Consider the following 18,865-nt stretch of genomic DNA (forward strand, 5'->3'; position numbering starts at 1 on the left):
AGATGTGTACTTCTGGGAAGATCATCCTTTACTGAGGGCGAGAAAATGCTCCAGATTCCTTATATCCTCCTCAATGGACATATTCTTTATCTCACAACATGGTATGAATCTAAATTTGAAAATTCAGGAAAACTACATAAAGACTTGTTGTTTTTTTTTTTGGCACAGCTATATTTCTTTGTAAATAGTTTGTAGTTCTCATATCCATGCTTGTTAGACTGTCTTCCTTTTCTTCTTTCCCATTTTCTCTGACATACTAAACATGTCTATAAGAAGATATGTGGAATCCCCTGTTTGCTACTTAAATTTTTTTAAAAAGCTTCATTGGGGTCAAATGAAGATAAAGCACAAGTATAAACAATATCTGGTAGTTGTGGGAAACAGGCTCACTCTGAGTTGTGAAATACTTTCTCTAGTTCACATGAGTAACTTGTAACTGCTCAGTGTTCCCATTCTCTATTCTTCACATCAGCATCACATGCCCACATAGTCTTCATCTTTTCTCTTAAAAAGTTAGTGATCTCAGCCCATTTTTGACAAGTCAGGTTCAGGACTGAGTTTTGTCTTCTTTTTCAGAATATCCCTAGAGCAGGATGGTTCTTCCTTTTTTGTTAGCCAACAGGGTGAACTGTTTACTTGACTAGAAATGTCCTCTTTCCTGGGTGACAGAGTGATGTCTTTGCCCAGGCTCTTTCCGCTACATGTGTGATGTGTAAGGGTTGTACCAGATCAGAATGTCTGCGAGGTTTGTTTGCTTGCTATGAACTGAACATTATCTTCAGTGGTGTCCTGTGAGCTTCCTCTTTTTTTGACTTCCATGTGAGGAAGTGGAGAAAATAGGTAAAGGCACAAAGAGTCACTGGAAAAACCTCCCTTGGAGCACAGCTGTCATGGTGCTGCAGTGGCAGGGGATGTTATTCATTGTGAATCACTAGTGAGGTTTTTTTTTTTTTAAGTTTTTGTTTTATTTTGTTCTGATTTTTTTTGCTTTTTTTGTTTGTTTGTTTATTTGGGGAGAGGGGCGTGGCAGAGAGAAGGAGAGAATGGGCATGCCAGGGCCTCCAGCCACTGTAAATGAACTCCAGATACATGTGGTCCCTTGTGTATCTAGCTTATGTGGATACTGGGGTATCAAACCTAGGTCCTTAGGCTTCTCAGGCCTTAACCACTAAGCCATCTCTCCAGCCCTGTTCTGGTCTTTTAATGAGGATTGTTTAAGTACAAATGTTTGAAGTGGGGACTCTAAAAATATTTTGATGATGGAATGTTGCAAAAAATTTAATTTTCATAGGATATGTACATTTATTATGTATAAAAATTATTTCCTTAAATTAAAAATGTTGTCTGATTTCATGCTAAAATAAATTTTGTAGGGGTAAAGACTTAACTGTAAGGGATGACAGAAAATTTTAAAAAAGGATTGAATATCTAATCAGGATGAAGGTTTTATAAGCACACAAGGAAAGATAGTATGTTTATTTACTTAAAAACAGTTTTCAGCTGGGCATGGTGGCACACACCTTTAATCCCAGCACTCGGGAAGCAGAGGTAGAAGGATTGCTGTGAGCTAGAGGCCACCCTGAGACTACCTAGTGAATTCCAGGTCAGCCTGGGGTAGAGTGAGACCCTACCTCAAAAAATAAACAAAAACAACAATTTTATTTTTTTTTAGTTCTGTGGCATGTATTTTGTTTGTAGCATGCAATCTTCTAGGACAGAGACATTTCCTTCTGTGTTGTATTTCTGCAGGTGTGCCTTTTAGAATAATATTTGTGTATAAGGAAAAGTTGTTAAAAATATTCCATTTTCCTTGATTATTTATTATTAACTAGCATCTAATTCCTGTATGTTGCATGTCTGTCAAAGTGTAAATGGATTGAGACTCTGTATTTAATAGTTATTTTTCTTTGGCTTATTCCTGATTAGCATTCTATGAATAATAAAAAATTGCAATCTTTTGTGCATTTGCTCTGTGCCAGGCACCATGGTTTATATCCACTATTTAATTCATATAGCAATCCTGTATTGGTTTAAGACAAGCAGGGCACACAGAGGGTAAATGGCTTGTCCTGGATTATATGGCTGGTAAGCAAAAGAGCCAGGATAGGAGTGTGTCAGCTCCAAAAATCCTTGTGTGTGGCTACCGTAGGGTTTACCAGGGTATGATCCTCAGACCAGCCGCAGTTAGATCCTCAGACATGAAGCGGTTAATAGAAGTGAGGATTCCCAAATCTTACTACATATTTCCCCAGTCTGAATGTCGGTGGATGCTTTTCTTTTTTGTAATTTGTTAGGTATAGTAAAACACGAGAACCTCAGTGTATGCTATCCTAATATTATGTGTTACTATTGCTAGCCTGGAAAGAAGGCCAGAATAAATGCAGCTTCTTGAATCCTTTGTGTATGACACTCTGCATTGGTCTTTCTGCCTTTGTTCTTCCTTCAAGGTTGTTATGGATTTTAAGCATCCAGACGGTGTCACAGTGCAAGTGATGCTGCCTCGCCGGAGTTTGCTGGTGATGACAGGAGAATGTAGATACCTGTGGACCCATGGGTATGTACTGAGATGCCCTTGGAGATAGGGCACTCAATTTTGTGAGACTTCCCATCTGAATATATCCTGTGCCTGCACATCAGAGCTTCTTGGTCCATCCCAAGTAGAGGCATTAAGGACTTTTTTTTGTCATTATCATTTTATTAAAAAAAATTAAAATTGTAAGCATAGTAGAAGGTACTTACTTTACAACTAAAGTTATCAATTGTGAGACATTTTGCTACATCATTTATTTCTTTTTCCATATGTTATCATTATTGCCTTTTTTGAATTACTTGAGACTAAGTTATATATATGCATATATACACTAATCTTAGTAATGATACAGATTGTCCCCATATGTTGTGTGATTAATTGTTAGTAGTAGTTATTTCTGAGAAGTTATATTGTACATAATACTAATTTTTATCCTTGCTTTAAGGATTTTAAGTTCTTTATAGTAATTTCAGGAAAATAAAAACTCTCCACAGTATTTTTGAAAGTTACCATTGACACCCCTTACCTATAATGCAACTGTGTGATTTGTGTGTTTGTGTGTGTGTGTGTGTGTGTGTGTGTGCGTGTGTGTGTGTGGTATGTTTACCTGCATCCATGTGTCAACAGAGAAGGATGAAATGAGGAAAAGGTGGAAGGCAGAGATGGTGTGGGGAAGGGGAAAGAGGAAGACAAGTACTGAGATATTTGGTAAGATCTTTGGTGAAAGGGAGAATAAACTAAAAAAATGTATTTCATCCACTTAAAGAATATATCAATACAGCAAATAAACTTGATTAAAAACTTTTTGATCATATGTAGAAAAAGAAAAGTTACTAGGTTTACATATTTCCCAAAGTACAGACTACAATTTTCAGAGAGTTGTGGATTTGAAAGGATTAATAATGCCCTGTCATATTAATTCCAAGAACCTCAATCTAATTTTAGTATTTATTTATTTGAGAGAGAGAGGGTGAGAATGGATGTACCAGGGCATCTAACCACTGCAAACAAATTTCAGATGCATGTGCCAGCTTGTGCATCTGGTTTATGTGGGTTCTGGGAATTGAGTCTGGGTTCTCAGGCTTTGCAGGAAAGTACTTTAATGGCTAAGCCATTTCTCCAGCCCATTAAATTTTTAAAATTTATTTATTTATTAAAAATTTTTGTTTATTTTTATTTATTTATTTGAGAGTGACAGACAGAGGGAGAAAGAGGCAGATAGGTAGAAAAAGAATGGGAATACCAGGATCTCCAGCCACTGCAAATTAACTCCAGATGCATGCACCACTTTGTGCACCTGGCTTATGTGGGGCCTAGGGAATCGAGCTTTGAACTAGGGTCCTTAGGCTTCATAGGCAAGTGCCTAACCGCTGAGCCATCTCTCCAGCTCTTAACTTTATTTTTATTTATTTATTCATTAGAGAGAGTGAGAGAGACAGAGAGAGAATTGGTGGGCCAGGGCCTCTAATCATTGCAAATGAACTCCAGATGTATGTACCACCTTGTGTATCTGGCTTTTGTGGGTCCTAGGAAAACAAACCTGGGTCCTTAGGCTTTGCAGGAAAGTTCCTTAACTGCTAAACCATCTCTCCAGATGCTAAATTTTAAAAATTCTTATTTATTTATTTATTTGAGAGAGAGAGAGAAAGAATGGGTATGTCAGGGCCTCCAGCCACTGCAAACTCCAGACACATGTGCCACCTTGTGCATTTGGCTTATGTGGGTATTGTGGAATTGTACCCGGGCCCTTACACTTCACAGGCAAGCGCACCTTAACTGCTAAGCCATCTATCCAGTCCTAATGTCACTCTTTAGATTGGGCCTGCGTCTTCAGCTCCCACAGCTAACATCATACTTAATAGTAGCATATTGGGTGCTTTTTACCTCAGATTTTAAACAAGGCAGAAGTTCCTGATCTCTCCACTTTGTAATGTTTACTGGATACCTTAACCAGTGTAAATAGTAAAGAAGACATATGTAAATCATAAATATAAGAAAAAAGATTAGTAAATATTAGTATAAATTTCTTTCTCTTTCTTAGACAGGGTCTCATCTAGCAGTAAAACTTTATTTGGAGATGAATTTATTGAGGATATAGAAAATCCTGAAGAATTTACAAAACATGTACTAGAATAAGTGAATTTAGTATCATACAATGCCAACAAACACCAAGTTTTGGAAAATGAGATTAAGATACTATGAAAATAGCATCAATACCTGAAAAACACCTTATAAATAAATTGTTTTATAGTTTGAAAAGAAATCTGCTTGAGTACTACAATTCTAACAGATGACATAGAACAATATAACAATGACAAAATGAAATTTAAGAATTGAAATACAGTGTGTGTGTATATACATATGTATATAAAATCTTTTTGTTGTTGTTATTTTGAGATAGGGTCTTGCTGTAACCCAGGCTGACCTGGAATTCACTATGTAGTCTCAGGGTAGCCTTGAACTCACAGTGATGATCCTCCTATCTCTGCCTCCTGAGTGCTGGATTAAAGATGTGTGCCACCACATCCGGCCTATCATCTATCTATCTATTACATTATATTTATTTTTAATTTGTAGTCAAATCCATTTTAGTACTATAGGCAACCCTTTCTAGATCCTCTGGAAGGGAAGAATAACTTAGATTGTTCTTAATGAAGAGGAGTCAACATCTCAGGTATATAAAACTCTGCTTTATATAATTTATAATGGTTCAGGCTTAGTATGTTCCCTGTGACTATGAAACTACAGGCTTTGCTGTAGTAAATCAAAGTAACAAGTTGTCTCAGAAGATTTGAGTCATAGAGATAAATCTTGGAAAGGTACGTAACACATTGAAGTTTTCAAAAATTACTGAGAGGAATACTAGAGGCCCAAGTAAGTGGAGTGGTACAAATGCCATGGTCAGGGATAGGAAACAGTGCTGCTAAGATGACACTTCTAAACCAATCAGTGGATTCATTGTAGCTTCAAGTAGAATCTAAGAGGCTTTTTGTAGACATTGCTGAGATGATTCTAAAATTTATAAGGCAGTATAATAGATTGAATAGTCCTTCTTTTGTGTTATTGTGTAGGTACATAGTCAAAAGAGTATCATTTCAGTTTTCAGTTAAAGTGTACTTTAGTGGGACAATAAAGTCTCAACACAAGTCGATACAACTTAGTTGACTTTTGACAAAACATCAATAAAATAGAATGTGGAAGGGAAAGGATATCCAGTGGAATTGAATGAGCTTTGATCTTCTCATGTAAGTCACAAAAATTAGTTAGCAGTACAGTATTAATTTAAATGTGAAAGCTGAAACTATTTAACATTTGGAAGAAAATAGAATACTCTGAGACCTTTTCATATCCAAACCTTCTAAGCATGTCCCCCTCCCCGTGTTATGTGTGATGTATGGTGTAAACATATGTATGACATTTAGATGCCCTTTTATATGGCTTCTAGGTACTTCCTTGGACAGGATCTTTCTTAGCCTGAGTTGCCATTATGTTCACCAAGCCCTGACAATTCTTTGGTCTCTACCACTCACAGACTAGTATTACAAATGTGCAGCATCACATCTAGGAATCAAACTCAGGCTTAAGCACTGAGTGCTTTTATCCACTGAGCCATCTCTATAGCCCTCAAGTTGTTTTTAGAAAGATTTCACGATATTAGTATTAAAAATTAAGATAGGAGCCGGCGCGGTGCCACACATCTTTAATCCCAGGACTTGGGAGGCAGAGGTAGGAGGATTGACGTGAGTTCAAGGCCACCCTGAGAATACATAGTGAATTCTAGCCTGAGCTAGAGTGAGACCCTACCTCAGAAAACAAAACAACAACAACAAAGTAAGTTTCCTTAAAATTGCAAATTTCTTAGCTAGGCATAGTTGGTAGCATATATGTGAAATCCCAGCATGCGGGAGGCTGAGGTAGGAGGGATCACAAGTTCCCAACTACACTGAGCTACAGAGTAACATCATCTCAAGAAAACAAAAAAGGAAGAAAGAAAAACTTCTGCTCATCTAAAGATTTCACCTATGGAGGAAAGATTTCTGTCTGCATATCTATCACAAAGAAGATTTAAATAAATCTGCCAAAAAAGCCTATAAGCAACTAATGATGTATACATAAAATGCTGTGTGTCACTGTAAACATCATTAGTCATCAAGAGAAATGCAAATTAAAACCACAATTTCCAAGCACTTGCCACTGAGTAAGTTGGCTAAAAGAGGAAACTCAGAAAAGGGGCAGGGAGGAGGGAAAGGATGCTACCAACATGTGATGTTTCTGTTAAAAGTTTTTAGTTCTTTTACATTTAACTTAATTATTGAAGTTGGATTCAAATTTGCTATTTATCTTTGCCTCATCTGTTCTTTTAAAGAAAGTAGTTACTAATTGAATATTTATTATTTCCCTGGAATAATTTATTGTAAAAATCACATGTTCTTTTAATTTTACTAATATCAGTTAATATTTATTATCCTGAAAAATCACTTTCTTAAATTCTTCTTTCTTTACTTTTTCTACAATGTCTAACAATTCAATCAGTAGATATTTGTAATAACTTTTTTTTTCTAGTTTTTTGTCCCCTTAATATTTCTGAAAGTCTGAAATTTTTTTTATAACTACAATAAGTTATTTTGTTTATTGTTATTAGAATCACACCCAGAAAATTTGATACCATTCCAGCATCTGAACAGCGTAAAGGTGGAATCATCACTAGTGACATTGGAAACTTGACTTTATGCAAGAGAGGAATGCGGACATCATTTACGTTTAGGAAAGTGAGGCATACACCTTGTAACTGTAGTGAGTATATAATTTCATTTGTGCTACAAATCTAACACAAAAATCCTTTAAGATTCCATAGGAGACCTAGGAGAGCTTTTTCATACCTTTTCTATTGGCATTTTCTGTATTTTGTTTGTATTATGTACTATATTTTTATAACTTTTTCTGGGCTCCCCTCTTCCATGAGAGTATGTTCTTTGAAAGTAGGGGCTGTATTTGATATCTGTTTTTCCTCAGACTTAGTTCTGTAGCATAGTAGAGTGCCAAGAAAAATATTTTATTGAAGAAATGGTTGAGTGTTAGAATTGTAGGACAATGAAATATCACTTTCACAAAGAAGGATTTTGTAGGAAACAGCTTGTCATGTTTGTAAATTTTATTATCCCAGTAGGGAAGGTGGAGCTGACAGATTGCTCTCTATCATATAACTCTTGGGGAGTAATCAGCAATTATGGGTTTGTCAGCTGGAAATCTAGAAAAGTTTAAAAGTAACTGCACAAACTTTGTGAAGAGGCTGCTAGTTGGAATTGTTTGTACATCATGCTCTGGATTTCCTGGATTCAAGAAACTTCTTTCTAATTTGTGATAACAATAATAACAGAATTCTGTTTATATCTTGGGAGTTTCAATTTTGGGTAGTATTTACCTATTGATTTAGATTTAGTAATAATCTTAAAAACATACTGAATTAAAATATCCTTATTATAAAGATATCCTGTTTAAAACTTGACGTCTCTAGAATGCATATGTCTCTCCAATGTCCTTATTTCATTTCTTTTGGATATATACCAAGGAGGGAGGTTGCTGAATCATATGGTAGTTCTGTTTTTAGTTTTCTGAAGAAGTGTCATACCATTCTGAAATAAGTATCTTATTTCTCTTCCATCAACAGAATGCAAAGGTTCACTTTCTACATCCTTGCTAACTTTTTTTTTTTTTTTTGAGGTAGGATGTCCCTCTAGCCTAGGCTGACCTGGAATTCATATGTATTCTCCAGGTGGCCTTGAATTCACAGTAATCCTCCTATCTCAGCCTCCCGAGTACTGGAATTAAAGGCATGCACTGTTAGGCCTGGCAGAGCGAGAGAGAAAAGGAATATGAATGGGCACATAGGGTCTCTTGGCACTGCAAACAAACTCGAGAGACATGCAGCACTTTGTGTACCTGGCTTTAAGTGGGCACTGGGGAGTTGGAACCCATGTCAGGAGGCTTTGCCAACAAGATCTTTTTTTTATTTTTTGGTTTTTTGAGGTAGGGTCTCACTGTAGCCCAGGCTGACCTGGAATTCACTATGGAGTCTCAGGGTGGCCTTGAACTCACAGCAGTCCTCCTGCCTCTGCCTCCCGAGTGCTGGAATTAAAGGCGTGCACCACCACGCCTGGCACCAACAAGTTCTTTAACTGCTGAGCTATCTCCCCAGTCTCTTTTTGCCTTTTCTTCATAATAGTTATACTAACAAGTGTGAGGCAATACCTTGTTGTTTTAATTTGCATTTTCCTGGTGATTAGTGAGATTTTTCTTTCTTTTTATGTACTTTTGCTCAAAATTTGTTGATCTTTTTGCTTTTTTTTGTTTGCTTTTTTTTGTTTGTTTGTTTGCTTTTATTTTTTATTTTGTTTTTTTTTAATTTATTTATTTGAGAGTGACAGACACAGAGAGAAAGACAGGTAGAGGGAGAGAGAGAGAATGGGCACGCCAGGGCTTCCAGCCTCTGCAAACAAACTCCAGACGCGTGCGCCCCCTTGTGCATCTGGCTAACGTGGGACCTGGGGAACCGAGCCTCGAACCAGGGTCCTTAGGCTTCACAGGCAAGCGCTTAACCGCTACGCCATCTCTCCAGCCCTTTGTTTGTTTTTTTGAGGTAGGGTCTCGCTGTAGCACAGGTTGACCTGGAATTCACTATGTAGTCTCAGGGTGGTCTTGAACTCATAGCAGTCTTCCTACCTCTGTCTCCCAAGTGCTGGGATTAAAAGCATGTAATACCATGCCCAGCATTTTTGCTTTTTCTTTTTTCCTTTTTACTTTTTTAAAAGCATTTATTTACTAAATGCTAGATTTTATGAGGCACTGTCTCACTGTGTGGACCATACTTACCTGGAACTCATTGTATAGCTCATGTTGGCTTTGAGTTCATGGCAGTCCTCTTGCCTCAGCCCCCTGTGGTGGGGTTACAGGCCTGAGCCACTATGCCCAGATGTACTGCTTTGTTTTGTCACTTAGGTTACTCTTCGGTCTGTGACAGCCAGAGGAAAGAGACTCCTCCCTTCTTCCCAAAGAGTGATATGGAAGCATTGCAGCTGGAGCAAGAACACGTCCATCAAGTGTATGAAGAGATTGCCCAGCACTTCAGCAGCACAAGGCACTCACCCTGGCCACACATCGTGGAGTTTTTGAAGGCTTTGCCAAGTGCTTCCATAGTGGCTGATATAGGCTGTGGAAATGGAAAGTACCTTGGTGTCAATAAGGAGTTATATATGGCAAGTCATTGTGCTTTATTTGCCGTGGTTACTGTCAGTTTTTTTTTCTCCTGATATGTGTTATTCAGGCCATTGTAGAAGTTATGACAAATAGGTTGAAAAGGATGAGCACTCTTTTTTTTTTTAATTCCACTAGAAGGGTATGGGCATACAGCATTAGTAATTGTTTTCCTCTGTCTTTAGATTTAGCTTTATAATGTGATTATCTTATCACTAAGCTACTTTATAGTTATAAGCTCTTTATAGACTAGAAAGAATTTGCATAGAGACAGTTTTCCATAGGTTCTTCTAATGTAAGAAAGATAAGACAGGTCTTTTAATCATTCTTATAAGTAAGAAACAGGCTTCAGAGATTGTCTTCCTATTGTCATACAGTTAGAGACGTACTATGACCCATGCATAACCTTCTGTTTCTAAATGCAGTGTTCTTTTGCTCATAGTTAGGGGGAAAAATGTGTGTGTATATATATATTATGATGTGTGTGTGTGTGTGTGTGTGTGTGTGTATGTGTTGGTGCATTACTTTTGAAAAAGATGAAGATCAAATAGATATAAAAATTTACTAGGTTCACCCTGGTAAGCCAAGGGTTGAACTTATTTCTGACTAAAGTACCTGTTTTTCATGATTATTTAGTTTTTTTGAATAGTTATTTTTGTGAACAGAAAGAGAGGGAGAGAGGGAGGGAAGATAGGAAGAAGAGAAAGAGAAATAGAGAAGAGAGAGAATGAGTGTACCTCTTGCCTCTGTAAATGAACTCCAGACACATGTGTGACTTTGCATGTGCCTTTATGTGGGTACAGGTGAATTGATCCCAGGTCAGCAGGCTTTGTAAGCAAGCTCCTTTAACCACTGATCCATCTACCCAGCTGCATTTCTCTTAGTATTGATGACTGTTTTTATTCTGTTGAGCTAGGACATAGGATGTTCTCCTTGCTATAGTTCATTGTTGTGAATATTTATGTTAGCATTATTCTGGGAGGACAAGAGTGTTCCTGTCTCAAGATTGGGGTGGAGAGGACTAGAACAAAGGAGCAGGTAAGGAGAGGGAGGGAAGGCTGTCTACATCTGGGTTATTGAAGTAAGTTTGATTGCTCAAAATCTTGGCCTCTACCACTGTTAGATATTGAGCATACAAAGAAAGGTATTGCTGCACTTGAGGAAGAAGAGCTGAAATTAAGAGACAGATGAAGGGCTGGAGAGATGGCTTAGCAGTTAAGTGCTTGCCTGTGAAGCCTAAGGACCCTGGTTCGAGGCTTGATTCCCCAGGTCCCACGTTAGCCAGATGCACAAGGGGGCGCATGCATCTGGAGTTCGTTTGTAGTGGCTGGAGGCCCTGGCGCGCCCATTCCCTCTCTCTATCTGCCTCTTTCTCTCTGTCACTCTCAAATAAATAAATAAAAATGAACAACAAAAAAATTTAAAAAGAGAGACAGATGAAAAAATAGCTTTTCATCAAGACATGACATGATATTCACATATGGTATCATGTTTACAATTAAATGTTGTTTGTAAATAACACTCTCTAGTAAGTTGTTTGTTCATGCTGAAGAAATCAATTTTGGATGTATCCTGTAAAATCCTGTTCTAAACACAGTTCAAAACAAGGTAATCCTGGTTGTCATGATGGCATGTGCTTATAATGTCAACACTCAGGAGGTACCTGAGCTATATGAGACTCTGTCTCAAAAAAGAAAAAAAATAAAAGAAGCTAAACATATTATCTTCTTAGAGTCCTGTCCAGTACATTTTTCTCAGTAGACTCTGCTTTTGGACCTTTTATTCATAATTCATGATCTGATCTAATCAGGAGTCATTTGCGAGGGTGAAACTAGATTGAAGGTCAGCCACACTGACTTAGTCATAATGATATTATTCTATTTTAATTGAGAAGAATGATTTCTTACTAGTTTTAAAAATCTCATATGTTGTAAGAAATAAAAATGATATAATTGGGCCAGAGAGATGGCTTAGTGGTTAAAGTGCTTGCCTGCAAAGCCAAGGGACCCGGTTTGATTCCTTGGGACCCATGTAAGCCAGATGCACAAGGTTGTGCATGCATCTGGGGTTCGTTTGCAGCAGCTGGAGGCCCTGGCATGCCTGTTCTCTCTCTCCCTTCCTCTTTCTATCTCTCAAATAAATACATATAAATAAAAAGATTAAAAATAATATAATCATTGTTCAGAAAATTCATGAAAGGTACTCATCCATCTATAATCTTATCACCATAATAAATCAACTTATAGTGATGAATATCCTCTAGTTTTCTTAAAAATATTTCTCAAAAATATGAGTTTGAGGGGATGGAAGGATGGCTTAGTGGTTACAGCATTTGCCTGCAAAGCCAAAGGACCCAGGTTCGATTCTCCAGGACCCATGTTAGCCAGATGCACAAAGGGGCACCCGCATCTGGAATTCGTGTGCAGTAGCTGGAGGCCCTGGCCTGCCCATTCATTCACTCTCCCTCTCTCTCCCTCCCTCTCTCTTTCTCTATTAAATAAAAAAATAAAAATAAAAAAATATGAGTTTGATAACTCATATCTCTTACTATTTCCATTTTGATATAAAGTCTTTTAAAGTTTCTTGACTTTATAACATTCTGCTAGGTGAATATTCATGGACATTTGATTGTGTTCAGTTTTGTGATATTATAAATAACACTGGGGCTGGGGAGATGGCTTAGTGGTTAAGCACTTGCCTGTGAAGCCTAAGGACCCCGGTTTGAGGCTGCATTCCCCAGGGCCCACGTTAGCCAGATGCACAAGAGGGTGCACGCATCTGGAGTTAGTTTGCAGTGGCTGGAAGCCCTGGCGCGCCCATTCTCTCTCTATCCCTCTTTCTCTGTCACTCTCAAATAAATGAATAATAATAAAAATAAATAAATAAATAACATTGTAGGGCTAGGGGCATAGCTCAGTGGTTCAGAACTTGCCTAGCATGTGTGAGGTTCTACGCTGAACCTCAGCAACACACATATACACACTGTATTGTATTCTTAGAATCTTGTTAAGAAGGTAGATTTCATATTAAATTAAATATTCATACTATAATAAAATAAATTAAACTGTAAATAACAATGTCATAAGCATGTATATTGACAGATATTATGACAACAAAAAAGAGTGTGCATTTTGGGGATAAGAAACATTAGATTTTAACTCCATGATATACTAAACTACTGTTCAACTTTAGAAAAATTATTTACTTCCTTTGGGATGAAATTTTGTCACCTGTAATGTGGTGACACTACTAAGTCGAGGTGCACTATGAGGATCAAGTGCGTAATCTGCTTTGACAAATTGGGGGAACTGAGAAAAAGTTTTTATTAGTCTGGTTAGCTTTTCTGTATTTCATATTATTGCCTTAAATACATTTTAGAAGAGTAATTGTTGAATTAAAAGTTGTAACATTTTTATCTTAATTAAAAATAGTGAGAATAATTGCTTTTTACATGGCTGAACCAATTTGTACTTTCACAAACATTATAGAAGAGAAAGTTTAATCACAATTCCATCACTGCAGTTTTTTAAAAAATTTTTTGATAGTCTAATAGAAGGAAAGTGGGAGTTTTCCTTGTTTTATACTTTTAATTACTAGGTAGAATACTTTTCATTTTTTAAAGATTTATTTTATTTTATTTGCAAGAAGGAAGAGAGAGAAAGGAGACAGACAGAAAAAGAGTGGGCAAACAGGGCCTCCAGCCACTGCAAACGTACTCCAGATGCGTGTGCCCCCTTGTGTATCTGGCTTACATGGGGTTCTGGAGTATCAAACCTGGGTCCTTTGGCTTCACAAACACCTTAACAGTTCAGCCATCTCTCCAGCCCCATTTTTACCTATACTTTCAGAATTGCATATTTAATGTTTCTGAAGATTTTAAAAATGGGTAAAAGTAGGGCTGGAGAGATGGCTTAGCGGTTAAACGCTTGCCTGTGAAGCCTAAGGACCCCGGTTTGAGGCTCAGTTCCCCAGGACCCACGTTAACCAGATTTTTGCACAAGGGGGCGCATGCATCTGGAGTTCGTTTGCAGTGGCTGGAAGCCCTGACGCGCCCATTCTCAATCTCTCTCTCTCTCTTTGTCACTCTCAAATAAATAAATAAAATAAATTTTAAAAATGGGTAAAAGTCAGACATGATGGTGTACACCTTTAATCCTAGCATGAGGGAGGTTGAGGTAGGAGGATTACTGTGAGTTCAAGGCCACCCTGAGACTACATAGTGAATTCCAAGTCAGCCTGGGCTAGAGCAAGATCCTACCTGGAACACCCCCCCACCCCCACAAACAAAAAAAAGGCAAGTAAAAAACTATACATTTTAAAGCCTAGTATGTGTTTTTATGTCATTGATTTCCATCCAACACAAAGAAATATGCAGCTTTGCAAGTCCTTGAATACATTTAGGTATTTATAATAATCACATTTTTCTGCCCGGTTATTGACATTAGGCAGCATTATTGAAAAGAAATTAAAATAATAGTACTAATCTTAGTATTTATAAAATGAAGAAAAAATATTATTCAGCTATGATGTGGTCCTTAGGATTCAGCAAACCAAGTAAAAGATGAAAGTGCTGAGCAAGACCTGAGTCAGTTCTTGTCACTGAGATCTGCAGTGGCCCGGCTGTGTAATGACTGACATTGCCTGTGCTCTGTTTTGTTGGTTTCAAAAGAACTGTGTGCAAATAGCCAAAAAGCCTGGCAAGGAGAAAGAAGTCTCCTCTTGTTTTAATTGGTTGCTGGTCCTATTTTATTTATGGTTCTAAGGCAATAACTGTCTTCTGAATTACAGTTGAGCCCTGTCTCTAAGGATGTGTTTTACAGTCAGCATGGCCTTCTTCCTCCTAGCTTTTAGAAAGCTTTAGTTATTGTTCACATTTGAGCATACTTGAAACTTTTTTTTCTTTTTTATATAGAGAGAAAGACAGAGAGAGGGAGAGAGAGAAAGAGAGAATTGACATGTCAGGGCCTCAGCCACTGCAATTGAATCCTAGAAGCTTGCGCCTCCTAGTGGGCATGTGCAACCTTATGCTTGCCTCACCTTTGTGTATCTGGCTTAAGTGGGATCTGGAGAGTAAAACATGAGTCCTTAGACTTCACAGGCAAGTGCCTTAACCATTAAGTCATCCCTCCAGCCCTTACTTGAAACTTGATTCTGTGAACTGAATTTAAATGTAAGAAAAGGTATCAAACACAAAAATACAATGTGTAATTCTCCATATTGTTCATGTACTTCTGTTAAAGGCATTTCCCTATAGCTGAGCCAACCAATAAAAAGTCAGACCCCTCTCTGAATACCGTCTATACTTGCCAACATCCCCAAACCAAAAAACAATTAGTTCCTTAACTACAGTTACATGATTACAATGTATTTCTCCACCTGGAACACACCAATCTTGTTAAAGGTCACGCAACTCGGCCTCTGGCTGTACATTGTTTGCCCAGCACCTGGTTCCCAGCACTTGGTTGTGATTTTTCTTTAAAAAGCCTGTGAGCCACTCCTTTGGGGTCGCAGTTCCAGCTCCTGAGTCTGGCTCCTGAGTCTAGCTTTGTCATGCCTTGGCCATAATAAACTTTTTTTCTGTTTTTTGTTGAAAAAAATATAATGTGTATATTATTTGGAAACTGTTTTTTCTTCAGATTATGATTATTGTCTGAGTAAATTAAAATATAGGTGAAAGGGCTAGAGTGATGGCTCAGTTGGTTAAAGGCACTTGCTTGCAAAGCTTGATGGCCTGGGTTTGATTTCTCCAATATCCATGTGAAGCCAGGTATGCAAAGTGGCACATTTATCTGGAGTTCCTTTGCAGTGATGAGAGGCCCTGGCACACCTATTCCATTTCTGTCATTCTCTCTCTCCTTGCAAATAATTGTATATTTGGTCATATGTATACATACATAGTCTTATTATCACTAAACAGGAAAGCTATGTTCAGACACAATAAAACTAGAAGGGAAGGTGGGAAGTCACAGTCCTATTACACTTTCTACAGAGCCAGACATGCCAAAGTGCATTTAGGCTTCACCTACTTGGGGAGATGGATGACTGCTGCTTTCAGTGACCTTGTTCCCTCAGGACAATTTTGCTGTGCTAAAAGGTTTAACTAAACATAACTTTACAAATTTTGAATTTCATACTTAATTCTTGATAAGGTTAGATACTTAATACAAAATAGCTTTAAAAAATAAAATTATTTTCATCTTTTTGTTACTTGATAATAACTGATTTTTCTGAGTAAAAGTAATACATGTTGAAAAGTATAAACAGGAAAGAAAATCCCCTATATTCTTGGTATTTGAGCATTACAATATAGTATATATAGTATGAGAAAGACCGTAGATCATTATATTGTAGCTCCTGACCAAAAAACACAAAACATAAATATCTGTGTTTATTATTTTAATTTTGAACTGGGTAATATTACAGGAAAATCTAATTTTGAATGGTGACCAATTTGAGTAAGTTTGGTCCTCCCATTTTTATCATTATCTTTTTATTTTGTCTTTTTGGTTTTTCAAGGTAGGGTCTCACTCTAGCCCAGGCTGACCTGGAATTCACTATGGAGTCTCAAATTGGCCTTGAACTCATGGCAATCCTCCTACCTCTGACTCCCGAGTGCTGGGATTAAAGGCGTGCACTACCACGCCTGGCTTTTTTTTTTTTTTTTTTTTTGGACATTTTGTTTCCATTTCCTAATTTGAGTTCTGTTTCATACTGGCTAAGTTACTAAATGTTCCTGTAACCAATATCTTCATACTTTGTACTGACTGTAACTATTTATATTATCATGGTCTCAGACCATTTCATGATGAATACAAAATTTAGTAACTTTTAAGATGTGGAATTAACCTATAGCTCTTAATTTCTTGTGATACGTAACTAAATAAGATTTTTTTCTCTCTCTCTGTATTATAGATTGGGTGTGATAGGAGCCAAAGCCTAGTGGACATTTGCAGAGAGAGACATTGTCAAGCCTTTGTCTGTGATGCGTTGGCAGTTCCCATTCGCAGTGGTTCTTGTGATGCCTGCATCTCCATCGCTGTTATTCACCATTTTGCAACTGCAGTGAGTGTTGTTTTCTGTCTGTAAGATCCTGTAACTAATGTTGCAGGAAAAGTTCATGGCCTTTTACTGATTTTGGATGCTACCTTAGCTTTTCATGTCCTTTCATTTCTGTTTTTGTCACACAATTTGTCTGCATTGTAGAACTATGTGTAATGAAGATAGGCCACACTGGAGTCATATTTACTCAAAAAGGCCTGATGGGACTCTTGTTTTTATCGCTACATGCTTTAGCCACTTTTCTACTACAAGTCTCATTCCCCCTTAACATTTATTTATTTGGCAATACACAGAGAAAGATAGAGAGGGAGACAGGGAGAGAGAATGGGCATGTCAGGGCCTCTAGTCATTGTTAATGAAGTCCAGATGCATGCACCACTTTGTGCATCTGAGTTTACCTGGGTACTGGAGAATTGAACCCAGGCTGTCAGGCATTACAAGCAAGCACCTTAACTGCTGAACCATCTCTCTAGCCCTTCATTCCCTTTTAAATGTCTTCTTCATATATGAGAGAGTCACAGAATGTAGCTGGAAGGGACTTTGGGCCTTTTAGGTATTCTCATCTCTCACTCTGATCCCTTCTCTGTGTTCCTTTGTTTGTTTTATTTCATTTTTTCCCCCTAATTTTCATTTTTAACCCATAACTCCCATTATTGTAGAGGATTCTTGCTCCTACTTTCTTTGTCTTATTTACATGCTCATATGTTGACTTTTTTTTTTTACTTTTTAAATATATCCTTAATTTTTAAAATAAATAAATTTAATATTTTACATTTTTTCCTGGGTAGCAATATAGTTTCTCCCATTATTTAAACCAGAGCTTTTGTAGCTCATACTGTGGGTTACTGGCACTTTCAGTAGAACTTACAAGTCTAAGTTTACAACAAAACAAATCAGAAAACTCCCTGTGATTTGTCTCTCCCAACAGCAGCTGTTTATTTTATACTAGCCACCAGAGGTACCTCAGGGCTGCAGCAAACAGTATAAAGGGGAAATTTACAGCACAAGCCACCAGCCACCAGTGCCATTGGGAGCTTATTGCGAACAGACAGGTTTGCAAGCAACAGCTATACTAGTAAATTTTAATGATCCCTTCACTTAGAAAAAGTGTACATTGTGGTTCCTTCCATCACAGCTCACCCAGTGGTGATACAGCGTCTTCAAGTTATAAAAAAGAGTAAAACACACACATATACGTGCATATACAAATGTATATCATTTCTATTTTCTACCATTGCATAAATGTTTTATGTGAAGTTCTATATAATCTTAGAAGTTTATGTTGTCAAGCTAGGCATAGTGGCATGCACCTATAATGCCAGCAGTATTGACAGCTTGGACTACTTAGCATGACTCCGTCTTAAAACAAAACAAACAAATCAGAAGTATCATATTTCCCTTTTTTTTGTCCTTTGTTTCCCAATAATCATTGACTACATGCAAAATAATCATGTTGGATCCTTTTCTTAAGTCATATAAACAAATAACAATAAATTAAGGACTTATAAGAGCTAAACTATAAAACTCTGTAAAGAAAATAAAAGTGAAAGTGACAGGACATTGGATTTGTCAGTCATTTCTTGGATATGATACCAAAAACCTGGGCAAAAGATAAAATAGGTAAATTTGACTTTAGCAAAATTAAAGCCCTGTGCTTTGATAGCATTTGTTTAACTATTGTTAGGCAATGCTATCAAAGTAAAAGTGTAAATCATGGATTAAGAAAAAATCTTTGTAAATAATTTATGTGATAAGGAATTAATATTCAAAATATATGCAGTATCTTTAAAATGCAGCAATGAAACAATACAATTACTAAAGGAACAATGGATTTAAATATATATATTTGTCAGGCATGGTGGTGTACACCTTTAATCCCAGCACTTGGGAGACAGAGGTAGGAGGATTGTCAAGAGTTCAAGACCACTCTGAGACTACATAGTAAATTCCAGGTCAGCCTGGGATAAAAAGCAAGACCCTACCGTGAACCCCATCCCCAAAAAAGAAATATAAATGGATATTTTC

The 18,865-nt window shown here is 37.3% G+C and overlaps 1 protein-coding gene across 1 annotated transcript in view; it reads left to right on the plus strand.

Moving 5' to 3' along the window:
• Alkbh8 (alkB homolog 8, tRNA methyltransferase) overlaps window positions 1-18,865 on the plus strand; it is a 77,465-nt gene that overhangs the window by 50,688 nt on the left and 7,912 nt on the right. The window contains exons 8-11 of the mRNA XM_045145690.1: window positions 2,448-2,554; window positions 7,173-7,324; window positions 9,527-9,783; window positions 16,694-16,843. Of these exons, the coding sequence (XP_045001625.1) occupies window positions 2,448-2,554; window positions 7,173-7,324; window positions 9,527-9,783; window positions 16,694-16,843 (666 nt within the window). The remainder of the gene's footprint in view (window positions 1-2,447; window positions 2,555-7,172; window positions 7,325-9,526; window positions 9,784-16,693; window positions 16,844-18,865) is intronic.

The sequence above is a fragment of the Jaculus jaculus genome, chromosome 3 (assembly GCF_020740685.1).
Source record: "Jaculus jaculus isolate mJacJac1 chromosome 3, mJacJac1.mat.Y.cur, whole genome shotgun sequence".
Classification (NCBI taxonomy): domain Eukaryota; kingdom Metazoa; phylum Chordata; class Mammalia; order Rodentia; family Dipodidae; genus Jaculus; species Jaculus jaculus.